The 25091-nt window shown below is 51.6% G+C and overlaps 1 protein-coding gene and 2 long non-coding RNA genes across 5 annotated transcripts in view; 1 reads left to right on the forward strand and 2 right to left on the reverse strand.

Annotated features, from left to right (window-relative positions):
• Positions 1–25091, reverse strand: part of CRTC3 (CREB regulated transcription coactivator 3) — a 98805-nt gene that overhangs the window by 32159 nt on the left and 41555 nt on the right. For 2 of the 3 annotated variants that reach the window (XM_017337564.4, XM_008275316.5), the window contains exon 3: positions 8532–8651. The exons of the other annotated variant lie outside the window; for it this stretch is intronic. In XM_017337564.4, coding sequence (XP_017193053.1) covers positions 8532–8651 — 120 coding nt within the window. The remainder of the gene's footprint in view (positions 1–8531; positions 8652–25091) is intronic. 3 annotated transcript variants of the gene reach the window in all.
• LOC149123192 (uncharacterized) lies at positions 489–8521 on the reverse strand. Its single transcript, XR_016218353.1, has 3 exons — positions 3615–8521; positions 729–839; positions 489–617 (listed from the first exon to the last, which is right to left on the reverse strand). It is a non-coding gene; the product is annotated as an uncharacterized LOC149123192 (long non-coding RNA).
• Positions 835–19954, forward strand: LOC149123193 (uncharacterized). The gene is made up of 3 exons (XR_016218352.1): positions 835–2649; positions 12728–12865; positions 13427–19954. It is a non-coding gene; the product is annotated as an uncharacterized LOC149123193 (long non-coding RNA).

A 25091-nucleotide genomic window follows, 5' to 3' on the forward strand; every position in this document is an offset into this window, starting at 1 on the left:
GCTGACGTAGTTACCTGGATAATCTTCAGAGGTCTCTCCCTGTGCTGTTCTCAGGGACCCTCCAGCCAGCGAAGTAAGACCAGGCTCTGCAGGCTGCGTAACTGCACTGCAGCGGCCTGGGCTCCACCCCACACCCTGCTCTCCGCCTCTCCCGGGTGGAACACGGCCTCCTCGTCACCCACCAACCCCACACCCATGCCACTGTCTCCTCCATCACTGACACACTCAGCAGCTGTCAGCCTCACTTTGGATTGCAAACCTTCCTTTCTTAAGGTGAAATCACAAAGAAGATACAACATATACATGAAGACACTGAAAATTTAGCAATGGACATTAACACACACGTGGTCTGCGCCAGGCCTGTGCTGAGAGAGTTCACACTCATTTAACCCTAACAATCCCAGGAGGCAGATGACGTGCGGGGACTTCAACAAGTTTGGGGAAGCCTTTCTGTCTTTGGCTTTCGGATTCTTCTCTAGCCTCTTCCCACGCTCCCTCCTTGTAGGCAACTCTCTGGCCCACTTGCAACAGGCATCTTTCCATGCAGGGCTGCAAACACTCACGCGTGAATGTATATTCACTCTTTCTCTTTTAAATAATCCTGCCTCACTTGTGCACTGCAAAAAAAAAAAAAAAATTTCCATTTGTGGAAAACGGAATGGACGATAAACTTATTTTGGTCGCCCAAAATTTGAAGTCCAAGTACACAGAAAACAGAAAATAAGTACCTGTAGTTTCTGGGAAGGAGGACAGAAGCAGTAAAAGACATATCGACTGCCCGGGCGCAGCAGGAGAGGGGACCTAGCCCCTGGCCTGGGGCTGCTGAGTGAATGCAACATCTAGAATCAGGAACACATGCACATGAGTGAGTTCTTGGTGGTCCAGGGTAAAACGTTCACTTTGCTGGGAGAAGCATTAAGATTGCTATGTGTTTTCTGTTTTCTTTGTCCTATTTCATTATCTTTCTTTTTTTTTTAAGATTTTATTTATTTATTTGAGAGGTAGAGTTATAGACAGAGAGAGGAGAGACAGAGAAAGAGAGGTCTTCCATCCGCTGGTTCACTCCCTAAATGGCTGCAACGGCCAGAGCTGGGCTGATCTGAAGCCAGGAGCCAGGAGCCAGGAGCTTCTTCCAGGTCTCCCACACGGGTGCAGGCGCCCAAGGACTTGGGCCATCTTCTACTGTTTTCCCAGGCCAAAGTGAAGAGCTGGATGAGAAGAGGAGCAGCCAGGACTTGAACTGGCGCCCCTATGGAATGTCAGCACTGCAGGTGGAGGCTTATGCCACAGCACTGGCCCCCATTACCTTATTTCTCAACCTGACCCCGGGATAGGCATTTGGCAGAGCCGTTAAATGGTGCTTGGGACACCCACAATCCATACTGGAGTGCCTGCGTTTGGGTCTTGGATCTGCTCTGGATTCCAGCTTCCTACTAATGCACCCTGGGAGGCAGCAGAGATGGCCCAAATACCAGGGTCCTTGCCACCTATGTGGGAGACCCAGGTTGGGTTCCTTGCTCCTGCCTTTGGCCTGGCCCAGTCCTGGCCAGTTACAGGCATTTGCGCGGGGGGGGGGGGGGGACCTGCAGCTGGACGATCTTTCTGTATTTGTCTCTCCCTCTCAAATAAATTAAAAAATAACATAAATTTTAAAAAGATCTGGCCCTGAGCCAACATAATAAAGCAGATACACTTTCAAGAGAGCCATTTCTTCAGCCTTCACTGTCAGGCTGAATGTGTGCGGAGTTCAGATGAGCACAGTGCACAGGGGGCACACAGGAGGCGAAGGCAGTACGGAAGGGAGAAGGCCTGTGAGAGCCGCGGCCTGGCCCTGTCTCAGCAGAGCCCCTAGGGGAGGAGCCTGTGTGCTCTGCCTTTCCCTTTCCTGCAGGCTTTGATCAATCTCTGTCCAGAAGGGCTTAATTTCATGCAACAGAAGTTTGTCTGGTACACCGGCACCCTCAAGGTCAACTCTGTTAATCCTGTCTCACCTAGTTGAATGGATTTTTTAAAAAAGATTTATTTTATTTATTTGAAGGCAGAGTTGGTGGGGGGGGAGGGAGGGAGGGAAAGAGATAACTTCCATCTGCTGGCTCACTCCCCAAATGGCCACAAGGCTGAAGCCAGGAACCTAGAATTCCACCTGGGTCTCCCACGAGGGTGGCAGGGCCCAAGCTCTTGGGTCATCTTCTGCTACTCTCCCAGGTGCAAGAGCGGGGAGCTGGATTGGAAGTGAAGCAGCCAGGACTTGAACCGATGCTCCTACAGGATGCTGGTGTCGCAGCGCAGGCAGCTGCTTAATCCACTGTGCCACAAGACCAGCCCCATGATCGAGCGGCTATTTTCAAAACCCAAGAACGGTGGCACTACAAGCTTACGGTTAAACTCCACAGAAGGAAAAACCTAGGTTTATTCTTTGGAAGAGTTTAGAAAACTTCATTCATTCAGGTGACTTTAATTACTCACGAATACTGACGTGCCTGAAAGAACCACCTTAATACAGAAAACACAGCTGTTTGTAAACTTGAATTTATCATTTGACGTGAGCAGCCTCCTGGAGTACCTGCTGGCTGCCCCTTGTGAGCAGAAGATGAGCGCCGGCTCCGGGTTCCACAAGCCACGGCAGCTCCTCCTCTGTCACCGCCCCAGGTAGGTAAGCTAGCTAAGCCTTTGGCTGGCAGTGTTTTCCCCTTAGAAAGGAGGGACAATGAAAGGATAAGCAAGGGGGAAGTGGCTACAATGGATGTAATAGAAATTAAAGTTTAACAATATCTTCACCAGGTGTGTGTGTGTGTGTGTGTGTGTGTGTTGTGCTTCAGTGGGTGAGGCCACTGCTTGGATGCCCACACAGCCCATACGGGAGTGTCTGTTAGCACCCAGCCCCTCCCCTTCCGGTCCAGCTTCCTGCTAATGTACCTGGGAGCAGCAGATGATGACCAAGTACTTGGGTCCCTGCCACCCACGTGGGAGACCTGGATGGAGTTCCTGGCTCCTGGCTTCAGCCTGGCCCAGACCCAGCTGTTGTGGGCATTTGGGGAGTGAATCAGCAGATGGAAGATTCTCTCATATTCTATCGGTTTCATTCTGCCTTTCAAATAAAACAAATAAATCTTCCCAAAAAGGAAACACCCCCACACCACCATGGAGCTTTTTCCCCTGCGTGTTCCTTTCCATCACCTTTGCCTTCTGTCCTGAGGCCCCTGGGGCCCTGTGGCCTCACAGCCCCGCCCACACCTGCACGCACTGCCCTCCCTTCTGGGGAAGGGACTCAGAATCTAGCAGCAGGCAGAGGGGGAGCAGGAGGCTGCAGCCTCTGGCCCAGACACTTCAGGAAGCACACCCCAGGGGCACTCTGGCCCACGCCAGTCTTTCAGGTGGACAGTGCTGTCCTCCTACCTGCCGTGGCCAACTCTACCCTTGCGTGGGCTCCAATGATCACCCACAGTCCAGAACCTCACCAACCCAGACCTCCAGCTCCCAGCAGTTCCCGTGACCTCCAAGTCCCTATTTCCAACTGCCTGCTAGGGTTCAACCTCCACCACAGGTACCCAGGAGACCCACGTCCAACTAGTCCCCCACCCCACCCCCACCCCCAGCCTTTCCTCATTGCTCACTCGGGGGTCTCAGAGCCAGCCCAGCCTGCTGCTTCTGTCGGCAAGTCCTCACAGCTCTGTAGAGGCAGCTCCTCTGTCCCTGCCTCGCACACAACGGGGACTCCTGCTCTCTCAGCTCGGGGCGTGTGCGAGGGAAAGGTTCTGACTCACTCTTCCCCAGAGGAAGGGGAGCAGCTCTTCTTTCCGCTGATAAGAGAGGCCATCTGCTGGGGTGGGGCTACGGAGCCACCGAAGCTCAAAACAAGTCCCACCCGGCCTTCTCGGGGCTGCCTGACCTGCGGCAGGGTGAGCAGAGCTTCCTGTCCCCACGGGGAGAGTGTGCACCTGGGGCAGGGCTCAGGAGGCTGGTCATTCTCTCTGCTGCACTGGGACTCTGCCAGGGACAGTCTGTGGGGCAGGGCCCACCTCCCTGGACAAGTGCCAGGGCCCCAGTTAATACAGAAAGCTGGTCCCATTCTGGCCCCCTCGAGTTTCCTACTTCCTCCTGTCCCTTCACCTCCATCTCCGTCTTCCAATCCAGCCCGAAGGATCGCCCTGAGCCCTGGCACCCGCATCTTCCTGTCTCCCCCCAGCTCATGAGTGGCCCAACTGGCTGAAGGTAGAATCCTGCAGTAATATTTCTCTCTCAAAACTCCAAAGACCCACGTGTCCTTGTCCTTTGAGACGACGCGACTATCAGGCAGAAACTGCATTCTGCGATCCTGTCACTTGTGAAAGCCCTGGGTTAAAGAGAAGAAGTGTCCTAAGTGCAGGGCTTCTCAGAGCCCTGCTACACAGGCAGGCTGGGAGCAGCAGAGAGCCCAGGGTCTCTCGGATGTCCCAGGCCACGCATTTCACAGAAACAGTGTCCTAGGAGGCCGTGTCCTAGCGTTTCATCTCGTGGTGCAAAGGGTCAATTCCAGGCCGCCCCAGAGGAGCGTCCCTGTCACCCGGGGCGGGCTCGAGACGTCCTCTACAGTGGCTCAAGTTGGTGAGCTATCAACATGGTTGGGGGATTTTCTGCGCACCTGTGCTACTTCCTTTCGATACCACACACGTCCTTCAGGAAACGGCATCTTCTACGAGTTTTTGGCATGTCTGCTCCTCTTTCAGTGTATGCCCCACAGCCTCAAGAATTTATGCTGGGAGTTCAGAGGGTCAACGGGAGGGCATGTCGGCTGCAGCAAGTTTGTTACAAGGCTTGTGTGGGTGGGCGTAGTGAGGGCCCAGCTGCTTCCTGGCTGTGGCGGCCACAGGTGCCCACAGCGCCCGCTGCTCTCCGCCGCCTACGGCAGGAGGAATCTCCTGCGCCAGGGCTCTGCTTGCCATGGCTGCCCACTCTGGAAGGAAGCTGGGGCTGCTGTTAAACAATGTCCACTTTATTTGCCACTGCTGCCTCACAGACCTGCACCCTTGTCCAGGCCAGCCCGCCATCCCTAAAGAACGCCCAAGTCCAAAAACAAGCTGCCATAAGGGAATTCTAAAGACATTTTTTCCTGTTTGTTCTAACAAAGGTTCAAAAACAATTCTCATACTTTCAAGTGATAAATAAAACTTCATTGGAAAGGCAACAGACAAATGTGAAAGGCAACAATTTTCAGCAAATTATTTCACAACCAACAGAAGGCAGGCTATGAAAGAGAAGGGCTCCCAGCCCCATTCAAAGTTCTCAATTAGATTAACACCTGCGATACAAAATCATGCTACTGGGCCGTCAAGCAGTTGGCAAAGCTGCCACCTGCAACACTAGCTTCCCGTTTTGAGTCCTGGCTGCTCTGCTTCCGAACCAGCTCCCTGCTAACGCACCTGGGAAGACAGTAGAAGATGGTCTGAGTACCTGGACTCCTGCCACCTATGTGGGAGGCCCAGATGGAGCTCTGGGCTCCTGGCTATGGCCTGTCCCAGCCCTAGCCACTGAGGCCATTCGGGGAGTGAACCAGTGAATGAAAGATCTCACTCTTTCTGTGTCACTCTGCCTTTCAAATAAATGAATCTTTAAAACAAACAAAAAAGCAGGCCACTTTCATATTTCCTAGGAGCTCACAGTCCCTGACTCCCGAGAGGAGACCCCATCTCGCAAGTGGGCACATCCAGTCTACAGAGCTTCTTCACAAATGTCCAGTCCCCAGACCCAGTTAGGGAGGGCTTCAGAGGAGACTACAGAGGCGTTAAAAGGCTTGTGACGAGGGAATCAGACTCGTGCTGGCCTGAACATCTTTATTTATCTGCGTACTAATTTGGTGTTTGCGGCTTCTTCCCCTAGAAACAGACTGACCAGCTTTGCTGATGGACTCACATGGAGTCAGGTCATGCCCTCTGACACATACCTAGGGTACAACACAGGGCCCCCCAAACACGCTGCGCAGTCTAGTCTTCCCTTCTGGGACGTTCCTGGTCCCTCTGCCTGGAACATTCTCTCCCTGGCCGCTCTGCCCTCTTACATGTTGTGTGCGACCACATTACCGTCTGTAGTCATTCTCCACGGTGACGCCTGCCAGTTGCTCTCCGTCATCTCCCACGGGACTGCAGACTCAAGCTGGCAGGGGCGGGCCCTCTCACTCATCAGGGGGTGTTGGCTGCTCAGGGCAGTGCCCGGCGTGGGGGAGGGGCTCTGCAGCCAGCTGCTGAATGAATGAATACATTTTCCTCTTCCTTCTTATTTAGCCTTAAGCCTCTGACTATCTTCCTGTGGACCCCGTGACAGGTCGGTGCTCACAGGGCTCCTGAGCTGGCTCAGCTGCAGCTTCCCCCAGCTGCAGGGCGCCTGCCTGCGCAACCTCCTTTCCCACTGCTCGGTAAGCAACTGGAAACCAGGGGCCGCACAACGTTCACTGTTAGCTCCACGGTGTCTGAAACGGGCCTGACTACCAGTAGATTCTTAAATCACTCTTAAGGAATGAACATTTTCCTCTTCCTCTTTTCCAATCCTTCTTCCGTTCTTCCCCTTCACAAGGCTATGTGTACGTCTATCTACTTAGGCCCCACCTGTTTCAAAAAGTATCTGCAACAGCCATAGGGAAATACGTCAGTATATACAGGGTTTCTTGACAAGGTCATGGAAATGCATACTATGAAGCAATTATGCATGGATTTCAAAATGTTTTTGCTCCAAAATAAGCTTATCTTTCTAAAAGTATTTTATTTATTTGAGAGACAGACAGGAGCTCCCATTCACTGGTTTTCTCCCCAAATGCCTACAATGGCCAAGGCTGGGCCAGGACTGACACCAGGGGTGACAAACTCAATCCAGGTCTCCCAGTGGGTGACAGGAATCCAACCACTCAAGTTATCACTGCTGCCTCTCAGGGTCTACCTTAGCAGAAAGCTGGGAATCAAACCCAGGTACTCTCTGTGCAACATAGGCAACTTAATCACCAAGCTAGATACCCACCCCAATAACCTTATCTTAATGCTATTTCCCATGAACTTTTTAAAGTACCTTCAGATACGTGTACAATATCTAATACAATATAAACACAGAGCACTGGCCAGAGACGGAGGGAACTGAAACTTCTTTTTTAAGATACTGTTAAATCAGTCCTTAGCTCGACAAGTCAGGTAATCTGAAAGGGGTCTGATGCATGAGCACCCCTCGTGTGTGAGTTCCTGCCTCCATGACCCCGGCCTTCTGCACTGTGTGTCAAAGCCATCACATTTTCCTGACAGGGATTCTCAAGATTGCGTATCATTTCCACTCTCCCAAATGCCAGACGGCGGCCACAGAACAAACCAAACCAGAAGCCAGGGTACCTCCAAGGCCCAAACGTGCTGTGTCGCAGGGGGCGGAGGGGAGCGGGGCCCTCAACATTCCCTGGAGTGGGCGTCCTCCCCTCCAAACAGATGAACAAGCGCAAGAAGCTTGAGGGCGAGCCGTGCTGTGGTTCCACCCCTGTGCCCACCACCCCTCGCCTGGGGTCTCCCTCCTGCAGGCGCGCCAGGTGGGGATGTGGGGTCAGCGCCTCGGCTGCACTCTGCACTTGGACTGAGGCCAGGGGCCCCCACCACAGCACTGGGGTCCTTTGACACCCAGTTTCCTCATGGGAGAAAACGGGTGAAGAAATAAAGGACCCAGTGAGCTCAGGACTAAAGGACATGTAAATCACCCCACACAGCCTGGCAGCAGAGCCCGCGCCACCCCCCCCCTTCCTGGTGTGGGGCCTGTGGGGCCTGTGGGGCCAGCTCCCACCACTGCCAGGAATCCAGCTCTCGGCAGCGCTCTCACCCTCCTCCCTGCGCCTGCTGCCCGGAAGAGCGAGGCGACCGCAGGGGCCCTGCTGGCCCTCCTCTCCGTGCTTCCACAAAATCCAGCTCAGTTCTCCATCCCTGAGGCCGGCGCACATGCCAGGGACTGGTTCCATGACACAGTTCCCACCTCCTTCTCCTTACTTCTACCTCACGGCCACAGCGCTCGGTGGAGTGTGCACCACTGGACGAGAATCTTCCTGAACACCACCGCTAGATTTTGGTTGCCAAGTATTGCATTTGAAACTGCACAAGTAGAAAATCCTATAAAATTCCCAAAGCTCCAAAAGCAGGTCAGCAGGTCAGCATTCACACAAGGAAGTCACACGGCCGTCTGTCCCTTCTCGCTGGATGGATAAACCCCTCCAAGCTGATGGGAGGTCAGGCTTGATTCTCACTTTGTTGATTTCAGAAGACAATGCTGGGAACACCCTGCACGGGGCTAGATGACAGGCTGTTTACGTTCTGTTATTTCACTACACGAGCTCTGTGTGCGCTCTGGTAGAGCGAACGCCCACCACGGTCTTGCACAGCTGCTGCAGGGAAGCGTCTACTTTCCAACTCATTTACTTTTATTGTCTCCATTCATCAAATGAAATGAAGATTCTGAGGCCAAGGGAGAACTGCAGGGAAGAGAAATCCCCCAAACCTTGCAGACACCTCAAGATGTACACTGCCCTGCGTGAAAAAGGATATCTGCCGGCCAGGCTTCTCCCCGGGCCGCCGGTGCAGTGGGTGGAAACGGCTCCTGGACGGCCTCTCCACCAGGCCGTGGTGGCGGGTTCCCCGGACGCTGTCCGCCTGATGGAGTGATGGCTGCAGAGAGAAGGGAAGGACAGTTGGTCTCTGACCACGAAATCGTCACCCACAAGAGCAGTAACTGCTAACAGCAGACGAAAAGACTGGTTTTGATCATTATATGTTCATGTGGCAGGATAAACAAATGACAGCACAGGAACTGATTTCATGTAATTACAGAATAGTTAGTGTGCTAAGAGGAATGCGGAAAGAACAGTGTGTAAGAGTTTTCACGTGGGGCCAGCACTGTGGTAGTGGGTAAACCCAAGGCCAGCAATGCCACATCCCATCTGGGCAGGAGTTCGAGTCCTGGTAGCTCTGCTTCCCCCAGCTCCCTGCTAATGGCCTGGGAAAGCACTGGAAGAAGACCCAGGTGTCTGGGCCCCTAGCCACTAATGTGGGAGACCCAGATGAAGCTCCTGGCTCCTGGCTTCAGCCTGGCCCATGCCTGGTTGTTGCAGCCATTTGGGGAGTGAACCAGAGGATGGAAGATCTCTGTCTCTCCCTCTCTCTCTAAGCCTTTCAAATAAATAAATATTTAAAAAACGTTAATCAGAGTTGGGTGGAGAATCAGGAGACTACAAACTAGGAAGTTCAGTTGAAATGTGAAAAAGGTACATTTAACACAGAAACACACTGACAAGCAACGGAGTACCCACCTGCACAGTCCCTTTTACATGGTTCTACAAAATTTAGAGTGTTGAAAAATTCAGATTTGAGGCTTCAAGGAAAGAATCAGAAAATCTTGGCCACACCAGTTCTCATCAGCCACCCCTGTCATTTTTTTTTAATATTTATTTATTTGAAAGAGTTCAGAGAGGGGAAGGGAGGGGAGAGATTTTCCATGCATAGGTTCACTCCCCAGATGTCTGCAACAACCAGGACTGGGCCAGGCCAAAGCCAGGAGCCAAGAGATTCACTCAGGTGTCCCACATGGGTTCGGGGGCCCAACACTTAGGCCATCTTCTTCTTTTCTTCTTTTTTTTTTTTTTTTGGACAGGCAGAGTGGACAGTGAGAGAGAGAGACAGAGAGAAAGGTCTTCCTTTGCCTTTGGTTCACCCTCCAATGGCCGCCGCGGCCGGCGCACCGCGCTGATCCGATGGCAGGAGCCAGGTACTTATCCTGGTCTCCCATGGGGTGCAGGGCCCAAGCACTTGGGCCATCCCCCACTGCCTTCCCGGGCCACAGCAGAGAGCTGGCGTGGAAGAGGGGCAACTGGGACAGAATCCGGCGCCCCGACCGGGACTAGAACCCAGTGTGCCGGCGCCGCAAGGCGGAGGATTAGCCTAGTGAGCCGCGGTGCCGGCCTAGGCCATCTTCTACTGCTTTCCCAGGCCAACAGCAGGGAGCTGGATCAGAAGTGGGGCACCTGGGACTGGGACCAGTGTCCATATGGGATGCCAGTGCTACAGGTGGCGGCTTTACCTACTGTGTCACAACACCAGCCCCACCCCTCTTATTGTTGATCCTTACACCCAAACACTCCACTACTCACACTGGAGTTCAAGACGAGAAAAGGAATACGACTTGAATACAGAGGAAGGCACACAAACTTGCTATTCCCTAAAAAGTACAAATCAAAGTATGAGCACTGTCAAGATAAATTCAGGGCCAATAAATCCAAAATCTTTGTTAAGCGATGTTCAGAGTAGGCTCTTAACATTGGAGACTGCGCCTTCTTGGCTATCAGAGACGGAATTTCAGGCGGGACAGTCTGGGGGGGGGGGGGCATGCCCAGGCATGGACGTGTGAACCCTGCATGAGTGTGAAACACATGAGCACATGTCTCCTTTCTCTACCTGCCACTAAAAACTGCACCTATTCACGGTGTGTAATGTGATGTTTTGAGGTACTGAGTGATTAGCTCACGCGATCAACACACTGGTTGTCTCACGTGCTCATCACTTCAAACAGACTCTCTCTGAGGTCGACGGGATCCCGTGCGGAGCAGCTGGCCCACCAGGCAAGGAGCAGCGAGGCGCACTGCACTGTCACAGCAGCAGTTTCCTCAAGCTGAGAACGGATTGTTAATTTTTCTTTGTTAAACACATGGATTTTTCTCACATGAGGTTTCTCCTGAGTGGGCTGAGAGAATGTCTAGGCTAATTAATTTAATAGTTCCAATCTATTAAAAAAAAAGATTTATTTTTATTTATTTGAAAGACAGTTACAGAGAGAGGTAGAGACAGAGAGAGGTCTTCCATCTGCTGGTTCACTCCCCAAATTGTCGCAATGGCTAGAGCTAAGCCAATCCAAAGTCAGGAGCTGGGAGCTTCCTCTGGGTCTCCCATGTGGGTGCAGAGGCCTAAGCACCTGGGCCATCCTCTGCTGCTTCCCCAGGTCATAGCAGAGAGCTGGATCGAAAGAGGAGCAGCCGGGACCAGAACCGGCGCCCATATGGGATGCTGGCGCTTCAGGCCAGGATTTTAACCTGCTGTGCCACAGCGCCACGCCCCCCCTCCCCCCCCGCCCCAGTCTACTTTTATAATCAAAATCTGTAAACTCACAAAGAGATCTTAATGAGGAGAGATTTCCAGGTCTTAGGTTTGGGAAGTGGGATCTGTATACAGTCTACTATTCTAGGCAATGATAAAATGAAATGAGTGAAAACTAACGGGGCAGACGCCTGGCCCAGCGATCAAGCAGCAGCTCGGGACGCCCCCGTTCTGCATCAGAGCCCTCGCGTTGGGGTCCCCGATCTGCCCCCAGTGCCAGCCCCGCTAACGCGCACCATGGCAGGCAGCAGTGAAGGCTCAAGCACTTGGGTCCCTGCCACCCACGCAGGAGACCCGGATGGAGCTCCCAGCCCTGGTTACTGTGGACATTTCAAATAAATGGAAGGAAGGAAGGAAGGGAGAGAGGAAAATGTGGCAAAATAGTAACAGTCTGAATTTAGGAGAAAGGGTATACACAAATTCATTGTTCTATTCTTGCAGGCTTTGAAATTGCTCAAAATTAAACACTTACAAGTCTCAAATCTGATGAGAGAGGCACAGACCTTGATGTAGGACTCTGATGCTTCTCATTTTTTTTTTTTTTTTTTGACAGGCAGAGTGGACAGTGAGAGAGAGAGACAGAGAGAAAGGTCTTCCTTTTGCCGTTGGTTCACCCTCCAATGGCCGCCGCGGTCGGCGCGCTGCGGCCGGCGCACTGCGCTGATCCGATGGCAGGAGCCAGGAGCCAGGTGCTTTTCCTGGTCTCCCATGGGGTGCAGGGCCCAAGCACCTGGGCCATCCTCCACTGCACTCCCTGGCCACAGCAGAGGGCTGGCCTGGAAGAGGGGCAACCGGGACAGAATCCGGCGCCCCGACCGGGACTAGAACCCGGTGTGCTGGCGCCGCTAGGCGGAGGATTAGCCTAGTGAGCCGCGGCGCCGGCCTGATGCTTCTCATTTCTAAAATCTGAATGACTTCAAAATCAAATATGTATTTACAATGACTTTGAAAAGACATACAAAAATATGACCACAACTTCTTGTTACTTTTTATTAGGTTTACTTGGAAAAAATACATAATTGGCTGAGAAAATTTATAATTTTAGACTATCCTTCTACATAAAATTAAAAGTTCTGAGGGGCCCCAGTAGCACCTTTAGTATGGGCGCTTAAATGATATTTTTGAAGATTTATTTATTTTGGGGCCGGCGTTGCAGCATAGTGGGTTAAGTTGTCTGCAGCACCAGCATCGCTTATGGGCACTGGTTTGAATTCCAGCTGCTCCATTTCTGATCTGGCTCCTTGCTAAAGCATTGTAAGATGGCCCAAGTACTTGGGCCCCTCCATTCACGTGGGACACCTGGAGGAGGCTCCTGGAGGAGGCTCCTGGTCCACCTCTGGCCGTTGTGGCCATTTGGGGAGTGAACCAGCAGATGGAAGATCTCTCTCTCTCTCTCTAACTTTGCATTTCAAATAAATAAGCTGTCCCTTCTTAAATGATTTTTAATTATGTTCATCTATTCAGGAAACATGACTTAAACAAAAATGTGTCTAAATAAAGAGCTACTATCAATACAAAAATAAATAAATGGGAAAACCATTGTTTATCAAGGACTGTACCCTCAGCAGATTTTCTAAAATTTTATTTTTATTTTTCAGTGAGGAAGAAGGAGAGAAAAGGAATTTCCATCTCCTCAAATGCCCACAATGGTTCACTCCTCAAGTGCCCACAGCGACTGGGGCCAGGTCAGGCTGAAGCTGGGAGCCAGGAGCTCAACCAAGGTCTCCCACGTGCAGGTGAGGGGCCCAGCCACCGGAGCCCTCCCTGCTGCCTCTGAGGCTGCACCTGCAGGAAGCTGGAGGCGGGGCCCGAGCCACGGGTGGAACCCAGGCACTCCCAAGCGGGACACGGCGTCTTAACCACTGGGCTAGCCACCCGCCTCCAGCAGCACATCCAGGATCAGAAACCTGGTTATCAAAGATGGAAATAATGTTGAGACCAACGCCTTTGTTCAAGGTGAAAGAAAAGGGCGTGTTCTCTCTGGAAGTGACGCCCACTCGCTGCAGTCATGCTGAATGTACCTGAAAACATACGTTTTCTTCCAGGAGTCTGTGCCAGACTGGGCTCCTGGAGACTGGCCTGCACGGGGCACTGAGAGCCTGCCGAATGGCTCCCCAAAGCAGAAAGTTCTGGAAACATCTCCCAGGCTTCCCCGAACACCTTTATTTTCTACTGACAGTTGCCGCTCTTGCATTAACTTCTTCTGGCCCGAACCCTGTTTGACGGCTTAGACTCAGACTTAGTTTTGGGGGCGTGATCTCGGCTGACAGCTGGCATTTCCTTCTCTTTCTCCCCAGGGTTCAACCTCAACTCTCTGCGCCTGCAGTAGCTGCTCCGAGTCCGCACTCTGTTTGGCGTCTCAAGTCACTGGGGCCTGTTCTGCTCCTCGGGGAAGTTAGGGCCAGTGTCCAGCAGGGCGGCTGCAGCCTGAAGAAGCCTGCGAAGCAGCGGGTGCCTGGCAGGGGCCCTGCCGTTGGGTCCCAGAGCACCCGAGACAACAGATACGTGCTCCAGTCGCTCACTTGCTGAGGGCTAAAATTTTGTTATGCAAAGATGTATTTATTAAGTCTACTTTCAAGCATAAAAATAAAACTCTGCACCCTTAAGGCTGAGTACTTCTTTTTTGTCCCTTCTCCAGTTTTACCCATATATAGCTTTTACAGGGCTGGGCTCACAGAGAACATATGTTTTTGTAATCTATTTTTTGCACCTGACATTATTTCATAAACAGATTTTCATATGTTTCATAATCCTCATGCTTATTAGCTCAGCCAGTGTGCAGTATTTCACCTCTAAGGTTCATGGGGCTGACATTCCAGATTGCAGCTCGAACAACATACGATTTAGGGTCAGAGAAACAGTTCAAGTTCAGGATCCTGCACTTCATCTTCCTTATCCATAGAGGTGGAAATGAGAAACACAAAATGGGATCACAGATGTGAGAGTGGCCTTGTCCCAGGGTGGCCTGAGCACTAGAAGGGGCTGGACGGCCCGGTGGCGTGGGCAGGAGAGCAGCAGGTCACAGGCCTTTTATGGTCACAGCTTCGTCGTTAGACACTTCCTCAGCACTCTGAGCCTCCCAAAGCCTCCCACCTGCTGCCCGAGCCATGTCACCTGATGAACAGCGGGGAAGAAAACTTGCTGGGCACGTGACTTGCTTTGGCCAATGACTTATGAGCGGATGTGACGTTCATCTTGTCCAAACTGAAGCTCTCAAGTGCTCTTCCTGCTATGAGGGTGCCCGGCCCACAGAGGGGACGCTCCTGCAGACTGCTGCAGAAGCGGGAGACGCACAGAGGACAGGCACAGTCTCTCAGGACCAACGTGCAGGACGGTGACGGAACAAGCGCCCATCAAAGTCCCAGAGGCTAACAGAGTGGGAGGCTCCCACTGCTGGAGTGCAACACGGGGGCACGAAGTCCAAGAACCCACACATGGGCACCCTTGTGTTTTAAGGGTGTCGCATGCGGGCTCTGTTTCAGAACCACAGGAAAAGGGGAGAGCGTCTGTGCCTCCATGCACACAGTCTCATCCATGATGACACATGGGGTCCAGTGTTGGACAACCCAGAGGTAGAGCAGTGTGGGGGTGACAGGACTAACATTGGTGCCGGGGCTCTTTCTGAGATGAAACAGGACATGGGAAAGGGCAGAGTTAGGCATCTCTACGTGCAGCATCCGTCTGCGTGTCCCAGCACGGGCGTGCCCACGTCTCAGCTCGGTGGACAGCTGTGTCCTGGGAAGCACGGCTGAAAACTGCAGCTGCATTTGCTCACCTCTGCCAGGGGGAAATGACCTCCTCTAATCCAGTTCTGAGCTGTCGATGTGACTTGTCTTTGCATCAGCTCTTTAAGTAGGTCTGCCACATGGCTGGCTAATCAGAAACCCCAGACCTTTCTCACCTGACTGGCAACGCATGCGCAGATGCCTACTAAGTCCGTGTTTACTTATCAAGTAAGGTGAGGTCTGAGAGTTGGAGAGCTGCTTATTGTCTACTCAAGGGGGTGATCCTTACTAAAAGTCTACGTGCTACAGCATATTCTTTATGTGTGAACAATCAACACACATGTCTTCCTCTGCAGCAAAATACAAAGATCAGTTGCGGCTTATCGTTGGACTTCCGTGTGGAGCCACTGAAAATAGGAGCAATGCGACTTGCAAACATCTCCAAGGGAAATATGGTTTTCTACATGACAATAAGATGACCAAAGGCATTCTTGCATTATGAAGTTCTACGGAGCTTTTAAAAGTGCATGGAAGCCATGCAGAAGACCAGGATGAAGCAGATAAATAGCTCCTTTGGAACGTCTAGATCCAACAACGTAAGCTTAGCATCCTTACAAAGGTGTGCGATCAATAGTCTCAAATAGGGCGATTCTATACAAGACAGCCCCCAACAACTTCGTTTACAGACACGACAACCAGAGATGAAGAAAAGACTGATGAAATGGCTGTAGAAGCAACACCACTGTCAACACTGGAAGTGCGTGCTGGCGGGAAGCCTCAGTATCACGCAGGATTACACGGGAGGGTGATGCCCACATCATTTGACACTGTGAATCCAACATGCCAGCCTGAGCCAAGGGTCCCTGGTGAGGCGACTTCCACCATCTCAGCAGCCACCCAGGAAGCAAAAAAAAAAAAAAAAAAAAAAGCCTCTCAACAACAAAAATAGGGCACTTGGAAGGGAGCCCCTCAGGCTCTCCATGACACCTTACGTAGGCAGAACAAGCTGCATCTCTCAGCCTCCAGCCCTCGGCAGGAGGATCACGGCCATGCTGGAGTGCACTTCCCCACTTTTGTTACCGACAAGAAACTGAGAACCACAGAGGTCACACAGACAGTGAGCGGCAACCTTCAAATGTTAACTCATCCTATGTGTTTTTTATTATTATTATTTTTATTTTTTGAAGACAGAGTGGACAGTGAGAGAGAGAGAGAGAGAGAGAGAGAGAGAGAGAAAGGTCTTCCTTTTGCTGCTGGTTCACCCTCCAATGGCCGCCACGGCCGGCGCACCGCGCTGGTCCGATGGCAGGAGCCAGGTGCTTCTCCTGGTCTCCCATGGGGTGCAGGGCCCAAGCACTTGGGACATCTTCCACTGCACTCCCGGGCCACAGCAGAGAGCTGGCCTGGAAGAGGGGCAACCGGGACAGAATCCGGCGCCCCAACCAGGACTAGAATCCTGTGTGCCGGCGCCGCAAGGCGGAGGATTAGCCTAGTGATCCGCGGCGCCGGCAGCTGTGTGCTCTTCATCTTGCCCCTTCACCTGCCTTGCTAAATGGCCTCCAAAAAAATCAATGATTTTTGGTGGGCTTTTTGCTGACATATACAGAAAAAAAAATAAAAATGATTTATTAAGAGATTTCCCTGGGTTCAGCATTGTGGTGCAGTGGGTTAAGTGATCACTTGCAATGCCAGCATCCCATATTGGGACAGCAGTTTGAGTCTTGGTTGCTCTGCTTCTAATCCAGCTTCCTAATGCACCTGGGAAGGCAGAGGAAGATGGCCCAGGTATTTGGGCCCCTGCCACCCACATGGGAGACCTGAATGGAGTTCTGGGCTCTGGACCAGCCCCAGCCATTGTACCCATGTGGGGATGAACCCAAGGTTGGAAGATTTCTCTCTCTCTTCTCTTCTCTCCTCCTCCCCATCTCTCCTCTGTCACTCTGCCTTTCACATAAATATATAAATCTTTTCACTTATAATAAAAAAAATTCCAAATAAATTTTATCATGCTCTTATAAATCTAGTGAATATCTAAGGTACAATTAGAGGACAACATCCCTGCTGAGACCCCTGGCTCTATAAACAACACATCTACACCTGGGCACTGGGAGCCATAGTTTCAGTTGGGGCAGGTGTCTAAATAAATATTTTATCAATGGTTTGCTAAAAGTCCTAAATCCACTGGCCAAAACTATGCTGCCTCCTACAGAATTAAAATGCTACTTCAATCATTCTAAATTTCTCTACATTCAGGTTGGGCACCCTTAATCCAAAAATACAAAGTCTAAAATGCTCTGAAATCCAAATTGTTCCAAAGTCTGGACCCGAGTGTGGAGCTGCACAGGAAAGTTTTAGATTTGAGATTCTGGGATTCTGCGTTAGGGATGCCCAGTTGCTTAAGTCGTCTTAAACTCATCATCTATCTCTATAGGCAAAGATGGTGTTTAGTTCTTTGATTCTTTAGTTCTTGGTAAGTGGTACTGACCAAATTCCCACTGGGGAGAGTGGAGACTTGGCAAGCTCAGGAATTAAGGCAGGTTCCTCCAGGACTGCAGAGCTTCGTAGCGACACGCAGCCGTGGTTGACAGAACAAGTTCTAGAGTCCCCTTCCTAAAGAGACAGTGCTAACAGAGGAACAGCAACAGTCTTGGGAATCAGCAGGAGGTCACTGCTAGGCCTTCGTTCTCATGACAAGGGGAGGGAGTCTGACAGAAGACCTGCCCACAACCAAGAGGATGCTATGAATTCCCTGCTGTGGGCTAAAGAGGTCATTTTAATTCTACGTTATAAGCCAAGCAGAATGAAAAATGACTTCCTAGTTTGGTTAGACTCTATTATACCACCATCAGGAAGAAAGGAAGAGAGCCGAACACAGATCTCCAGGGTCAGACCTGCAGGCCCTGCCTGCCTCCCGGGTGGAGCTGCTCACTCTCCCTGTGCCGGCTGCAGGTGGGCCCTGGGGCGTGGTGGTTAAGCTGCCACTTGGGACACCTGCACTGCGTGTTGAGTGCCTGGCTGCAGTCCCTGCTCTACCCATGATCCAGCTGCCTGCTAATGCACCTTGGGAACAACAGATGATGGCTCAAGTACTTGAGTTCCTGCCACCCACCTGGGAGATCCTGAGAGAGTTCTTAGCTCCTGGCTGCAGCCTGGCCTAACCAAATGCTGTGGGCATTTGGGGAGTGAATCAGTGGATGCAAGAGATCTCTTTCTGCCTTTCAAATAAAATGAAAAAAAAAATTATGTTTGTAGTCAACTTTAGAGCCCAACAGTGGCTGCTGTTTATATGACAATACTTCACAAAGTTCATGGATGACAGAATTAAAATATGAATTTCTTTTGGTGCAAAACAATTTTGAAATCAATGCATATGTAGGATTTCCAAAAATGGACATTGTGAGAAACTACACATGGATTTTTTTTTTTTTTTTTTTGACAGACAGAGTGGACAGTGAGAGAGAGAGACAGAGAGAAAGGTCTTCCTTTGCCGTTGGTTTACCCTCCAATGGCCGCCGCGGCCGGTGCGCTGCGGCCGGCGCACCGTGCTGATCCAATGGCAGGAGCCAGGTGCTTCTCCTGGTCTCCCATGGGGTGCAGGGCCCAAGGACTTGGGCCATCCTCCACTGCACTCCCAGGCCACAGCAGAGAGCTGGCCTGGAAGAGGGGCAACCGGGACAGAATCCGGCGCCCCGACCGGGACTAGAACCCGGTGTGCCGGCGCCGCAAGGCGGAGGATTAGCCTAGTGAGCCGCAGCGCCGGCCATGGATTTCAAAAATTTATTTTGCACCAAAATAAACTAATCTTTTAATTCCATTTTTCCATGAATTTTTTTTAAGATTTATTTTTTGAAAGATACAGTTATATAGAGAGACAGAGATAGAAAAAGGGATCTTCCATATGCTGGTTCACTCCTCAAATGGCTGTAATAGCTGGGACTGGGCTGAGCTGAAGCCAGGAGCCAGAAGCTTCTTCTGGGTCTCCCACAGGGGTGCAGGGGCTCAAGCACTTGGGCCGTCCTCTGCTGCTTTCCCAGATCCAGCAGGGAGCTGGATCACAGGTACAGCAGCCAGGACTCCAATCGGAGCCCATTTGGGATGTCAGCATTGCAGATGGTAGCCTCACCTGCTATGCCACATGCGACTCCTCCATAGGCTTTCCGACATACCCTCGAATATGCCAGAGGGCAGAATTTTCTCTTCACAAACTCCTGGCAGGCTTCCAACTGCTCTGGGAATTACATACGGCTTTTCTCTCAGCACCCTGCCAGTCTATTCCACTGTTGCAGGGTACCTAACCCCTCAGAGTCTCTCAACCACCTGGATGGGTAGTTTGGCTGCTTCTTTTAAATAACATGAAGTTATTATTATTTTTATTTTTGAGAGGCAGAGAGCATCTATCTGCTGACTCACTACCACCACCCCCACCATCACCCTGCCACCTCCACACTGGGCCAGCCTGAAGCCCGGAGTTGGGAATTTCATCAGGGTCTCTTGTGGGTGGCAGGGACCCAACTATTAGAGCCATCACCTGCTTCCTTCCAGGATGTGGACTAGCAGGAAGCTAGAATCAAGAACAGAACTGGGACTCGAAGCCAGACACTCTAATAGGGGATGCAGGCATCCTAATTGGCAACTTACCTACTGCACTCAAGGTCCAGCCCATGTCTGTGATACCTCTGGGATCCGTTCTTCTCCCTAGCATCAAATGAATCCTGCATAAGGGTTGGAAAGACGCTGTGAAAACAGAGCAGACCAGGGCAGGTGCTGGCCCCAGCCTTCTTCTCCTTCTTTTTTAAAATTTATTCATGTATCTGAAAGGCAGAGTTACAGAGAGGCAGGGAGAGAGAGGTCTTCCATCCACTGGTTCACTTCCCAAATGGCCTCAATGGCTACAGCTGGCTCATTCGAAGCTAGGAGCTTCCTCCAGGTCTCACGCGGGTGCAGGGGCCCAAGGAGTTGGGCCATCTCTCACTGCTTTCCCAGGCCATAGCAGAGAGCTGGATTGGAAGTGGAGCAGCCAGGTCTCGAACTGGCGCCCATACAGGATGCTGTAACTGCAGGGGGTGGCTTTACCCGCTATGCCACAGTGCCGGCCCCTGCCCCAGCCTTCTAACTTGGGGCCTGGCCTGGCACTGGTATCGGTTGTGTCCCTTCCTAGTCCTTATGTGCAAATGAAAGATAAGAAGGAAGTCAATAAGACAAACTAAGCTAAAAGATTACTCCAGGAAATGACAGAGATAAAACAGTTTTGGGGTTTTTGTTTGTTTTTAGGGCAGCTAAGATCAACACTCACAAAATAATCAAACCAATCAGAAAGATCAAAGAGGAGCAGGCAAAATAATCTGCCAAAGAAGAAATCCAGCAAAGCGTGAAACACGCCCAGAGTGCGAGGTCTCAGGTGCAGGCTGGGGCCTCCTGTTCAGGCACAGGTGATAGAGGTCACAGGTATGCGCCCCTGGGAGCAGGCCGTGTGCTGTGACCTCTGACCCCAGCCTCCAGCACTCAGAGTCCTCCACGGAATGGCTTCCAATACATTTTTGGTGAAGAACGTGATGTTCCCAAATAATCAGACTGCAAAGTGGAGTGCGTGCTTGCCAGGGAGTACAGAGGACAGGGGCTGGGGGAAACAGCTGTGTGCCCGCTGGTTTCGTATTCTTGTGTCTGTCTCACAGTAGAGCGGTATATGTGTGTAACTTATAAACAACTTGTGTATACCCACATAGGAGACATAAAATTGTTTTACTACTAGGGTGCATGACCAAAACCTTTAAATGGCAAAATGCTGGTAACTATTGAAACTGGCAAAGGCTGTATGAGATATACTTTAGTCTTTCTACTTCTGCTCACCGCTGGAATTTTCCATAATAAAACGAAGAATACCAGCTTCAAATCCTCATCAGGATGGCACAGGCCTGGCAGGGGCTACGGCACACTGCTATCTTTCAGGGCACGTCACCCCGCCCCGCCCCACCTCCCTGCTGGTGCGATGTGCCGCTGTGCCGGGTGGCAGGGCGAAGCTAACATGACAAGGACGAGAGCAGCACCTTCTGCGGAAGCTGGGTCTGCTCAGTGATCAGCTCCAGCGGAAGCAGATTCGCTTCTTCCAGCTCTAGAAGGAACTGCAGTGGGAAGACCCGGGCTTTGATGAGCTCAGACTACAGCTGGGACGGGGCGGGGCGGGGCGGGGCGGGGCAGGAGGAGCCTGGTCTCGGGAGTGGTTCAGTGGGAAGGAACTGGCCCACAGAGTATGGCCAAACAAGTCCTTGAAGGCTTTTTAGGTCCAGTAGGGAGGTAGGAAGCGCACGTGAGAAACAGTTGTGACAGAAAGTCGTGGCAGCTCGGCCTGCCGGGCCTGTGCCTCCACGGTCCTGCTGCCCTGAGTCACGGCAGCTCACTACCATCATTGCACTCGGCAAGACGCTTCCCAGCATTCAGAGCTCTGTGACCTGCAATCGACTGGAATACATGGGCTGAGCAGCGAGGTGAGGGGCAGGCACTGGGTGCCACAGTTAAGCTGCGGCCTGCGACACCCGCATCTCATACTAGTGTCTGGGCTCCAGTCCCGGCTCTGACTGCCGGCTCCAGCTTCATACAATGTGTGCCCTGGGAGGCACCAGTGACCCTGCCACCCACGTGGGAGACCTGGACTGAGTTCTGGGCTCCTGGCTTCAGCTTGGTCCAGTCTGGCTGTGGCAGCCAATGGATGGGAGTGCACTCACTCGCTCCCGCTCTCTCTCATTCTCACTGTTCTCACTCTCTTCTGTTTTTCAAATACATGAATGAGTGGCAAATGTGGGAAATATTGGAAATGGTGACGAACATATGGAGGTTCTTCATTCTATTTTCTACTTTTGGAAACGTTTTTAATTTCCAAATAAACAGCTTAGTTATTTAATTAAAATTTGACACTGTAATAAATTAAGGGTGCCCTTTTCAGACCCAGTAACTGTGTATATGCCAAAAAAGGAATGAAGGCCAAGTTTTCCACCACAACCAACAAAACAAAACAGATATTTTTCACCCTACTCATGGCATTTAAAAATTTTTATTTATCTTTATTTATCTGAAAGGTGGGGAGAAGGCGAGAGAGAATATTGATCTCCTGACTGCTAGTGCACTCCCTGAATGTCCACAACCGTCGGGCTGGGCCAGGTGGAAACTGGCAGTCAGGAACTCCATCTGGGGCTCCTACAGGGAGGCGGGGACCCAACGACTGGAGCCATCACCTGCTGCCCCCCAGGTGTGCATTAGCAGGAAGCTGGAATTGGAAACAGAACTGGAACCCGAAACCAGACGTTCTGACATGGGATGCAGGTGACCCAGATGGTGTCTTATCTGCTGTGCCAAACACCTGCTCCATCACTTAAAAAACAAGTATAGAATTTCACAAGGGAACTAGAAAAGAGAAAACATGTCTGGAAAGAATAAAATAATCCATAATATTTGGCTAGCTATGACGGCACAGGTCAATCCTAAATAAAGCACGTGGGGGTTAAGGACTGATATCCTGTTTCTGACGAGAAAGAGCAAAGGGCACTTTTCCTCATCAGACTCCTTGAGCACGAGGAGACACAGTGTCCTGTCTGTCTGATTCACACAGTCTCCAGAGCAAGGGAGGACCTCACAGGTCAGCCAATCCAACCCAATGGCCGTCCGCTGCCGCTAGACTGCTTTGAAGACGGGAACAGATGCTTTCCCAGGCAGGCCACCCTTTCTCATGCAGCCTTGTTCTGGTATGTTCTCCCGCAGGCCGCGCTGTGCAGTGTCCTTAAAGCATCTGCTGTCTCCTGAGGCGATCTGCCCAGATTAGAGGTTGCTAAAAATTCTTTACGCCAGGAACACTGGTCTCCATGAGGAACCCAGCTGCCGCAAGTGGAAGAACTGGGCCGTGGGGCCTGAGTCTCCACTTAATGAGTTAAAACTGCAACTGAATCTAGTTGCTCACTGGGAGACTCTGAGCTGAGTTGGTTTGGCATTCCTTTTGTCAAACAAATAGAAAAACTGGCAGGACTCACACAAAGAGGCCCTTTCTGACCGGCAAGTCCCCCTTCTGCCTACAGAAGGGAGGGAGCACAAACCACGCCAACTGGGAAGCGAGTGAGAGCCGCCATGCCCAGCGGGGCCCCTTTTCTGGATGGGTTCGTGTGTCCCAGGCCCAGCAGCACCGGGGGCTTCCTGGTTCCCAGGTGTCTGGGCAGGCTCTCCGCGCCTCCCCAGCTTCTCTGCCCGAGACAGGAGGGACGGGCCCTGGTGGCACAGCCAATGCAAGCTCAGCTGGCCTCCCTTCCAGCAGAGTGAGGAGGAGGAGGATGTCTCATTTGATCCCAGCCCAGTTCTGTGGAGCCTTAGGAGTTACTCAGCCACCAAAAATAAAGCTAACGATCTGACCTTCCACTGGCTCCTGGCTCCAGCTGTCCACCAGTGAGAATCCAGATGGGGATGGCAATTGGTCAAGTTCCTCGGCCTCCACAAGAATGGAAGATAGAGTCCAGATGAAGATTTTTTTTTTTTTTTAATCTAAGAGACAGAGAAAGAAACAGATCTCCCATCCACTGGTTCACTTCCCAAAATGTCCGCAATAGTCAGGGCTGGGCCAGCCTGAAAACCAGGAGTCCGTTACTGCATTCAGGACTCCTACGTGGCGGCAGGGACCCAACGACTTGAGCCATCACCTGCTGCTTCCTCCCAGGATGTGTATTAGCAGGAAATTGGAACTGGGAACAGAGCTGTGACGTGAACCCAGGACTCCGACATGGGGTACAAACGTCCCGAGCAGCATCTTAACTGCTGCACCAAACACCTGCCCATCACTGAGGATTTTCATCAATGAAATTAGGCTCAGTTAACACAGTCCTGGCTAAATACATGCCTCCACTAGAAGATTCACTACATTTGGTACCCTAGAAAATGGAAAGGCAAAATTATCATTAATGAATTTGATCATTTCTGTGGGATTTCAAAGTTCTAAGGTTTTTTTTTTTTCCATTTTATTTGATAATCCACTGTGGGGAGGGGTGCGATCAGTATAGAATATAAAAGGAGAGATTAAAAGTAACTTACGTTGAATCAGTGCAATAATTCAGGCACTTGCTGTAAACCCATAATTAAACTTACTGAGAAATCCTAAAGAATTATTTTTTTCATTTTCTGTGTATTTTACCTCTTCTTGGGAAAATACTGAGATTTTTGCAGTTTCTGGAAATAACTTATAATGGTAATGGGGAGACCAGAAAAGGCAGGCTTAACTGTCACTGGGCCATGCCACACTGGCAGGGGAGCGCCACGTGAGGCTCTCGCCTGGGCCAGGACGGTGACTGCCCCTTGCTACTTACTTCCCTCCAAGTCGGCCTCCGAGGCCCCCCGTGTTCCATCATCCGCTCCCGGGCTGCTGGACCCAGCGGGACCCAGCGGGGCAGAGTGGACAAGCACGCTCTACCTCACAGGCACTGGCCGTCTTTTAAAGATGACCAAGCAGCTGAGGCCCAATGATCTGAATGAGTAGCACATCTACATCTGTAACAAATGAAAACAGAACGACGGATGGTGACGAGGCCCCTCCAACCCTGCTCCCTTCTACCCAGCCCACCTCCAGTGGGTAAGCAGACTCTCGTGCCTCCGTGCAAACAGCAGTGATGTGAGCAGAGCAAATACGAACACAAATGACTTCTGTGCATGGCAGCACACTAACGCACTGTTCTACACCTTGCTTTTTAAATCGAATCTCCCACAGATTCTAAACCCGATTTCCAGCTTCCTAGAGGCTCTCCAAGTAACTGGACACGCAGCAATGGTCTCTCCCAGGCCATCACGTTGGCCCACCTCCCCAACCCTGCCAGCTCCTCTCCTTGCTCTCCCCCAGGGCCCTGGCAGGGCATCAGGCCCAGCCCGCGTCTCCCAGGCGAAGCTGCGGGAGAGGGGCAGCGACAGAAAGAGCGGCTACCTGGTCGCCTCCCTTCTGCTGGTCCCTGGGCCTCTCCCCTTCTCCACAGCCAGGTTTTGGCGGAAGGAGCTGCCTCAACTCCGCGTCCTCTGCCCTCGACCCCCGCCCTCGACTCCATGGAAGTTTCCGACAACCATGGACTTTTCTCACTAAATCCACCCGGACTTTTTCAGCTCTTGAGTTACTTGACCTCTTGGAAGCCTCTGGGATCACGGGCAATGCACTCTTTGGAAACGATCTTCAGCTCTGGCTCCTGGGCACGGTGCTCTGCCCTTCTCCCGCTGCCCCTCGGGGGTC

This window comes from Oryctolagus cuniculus, chromosome 12 (genome assembly GCF_051225735.1).
Source record: "Oryctolagus cuniculus isolate XC-2025 breed Fujian yellow rabbit chromosome 12, ASM5122573v1, whole genome shotgun sequence".
NCBI lineage: Eukaryota > Metazoa > Chordata > Mammalia > Lagomorpha > Leporidae > Oryctolagus > Oryctolagus cuniculus.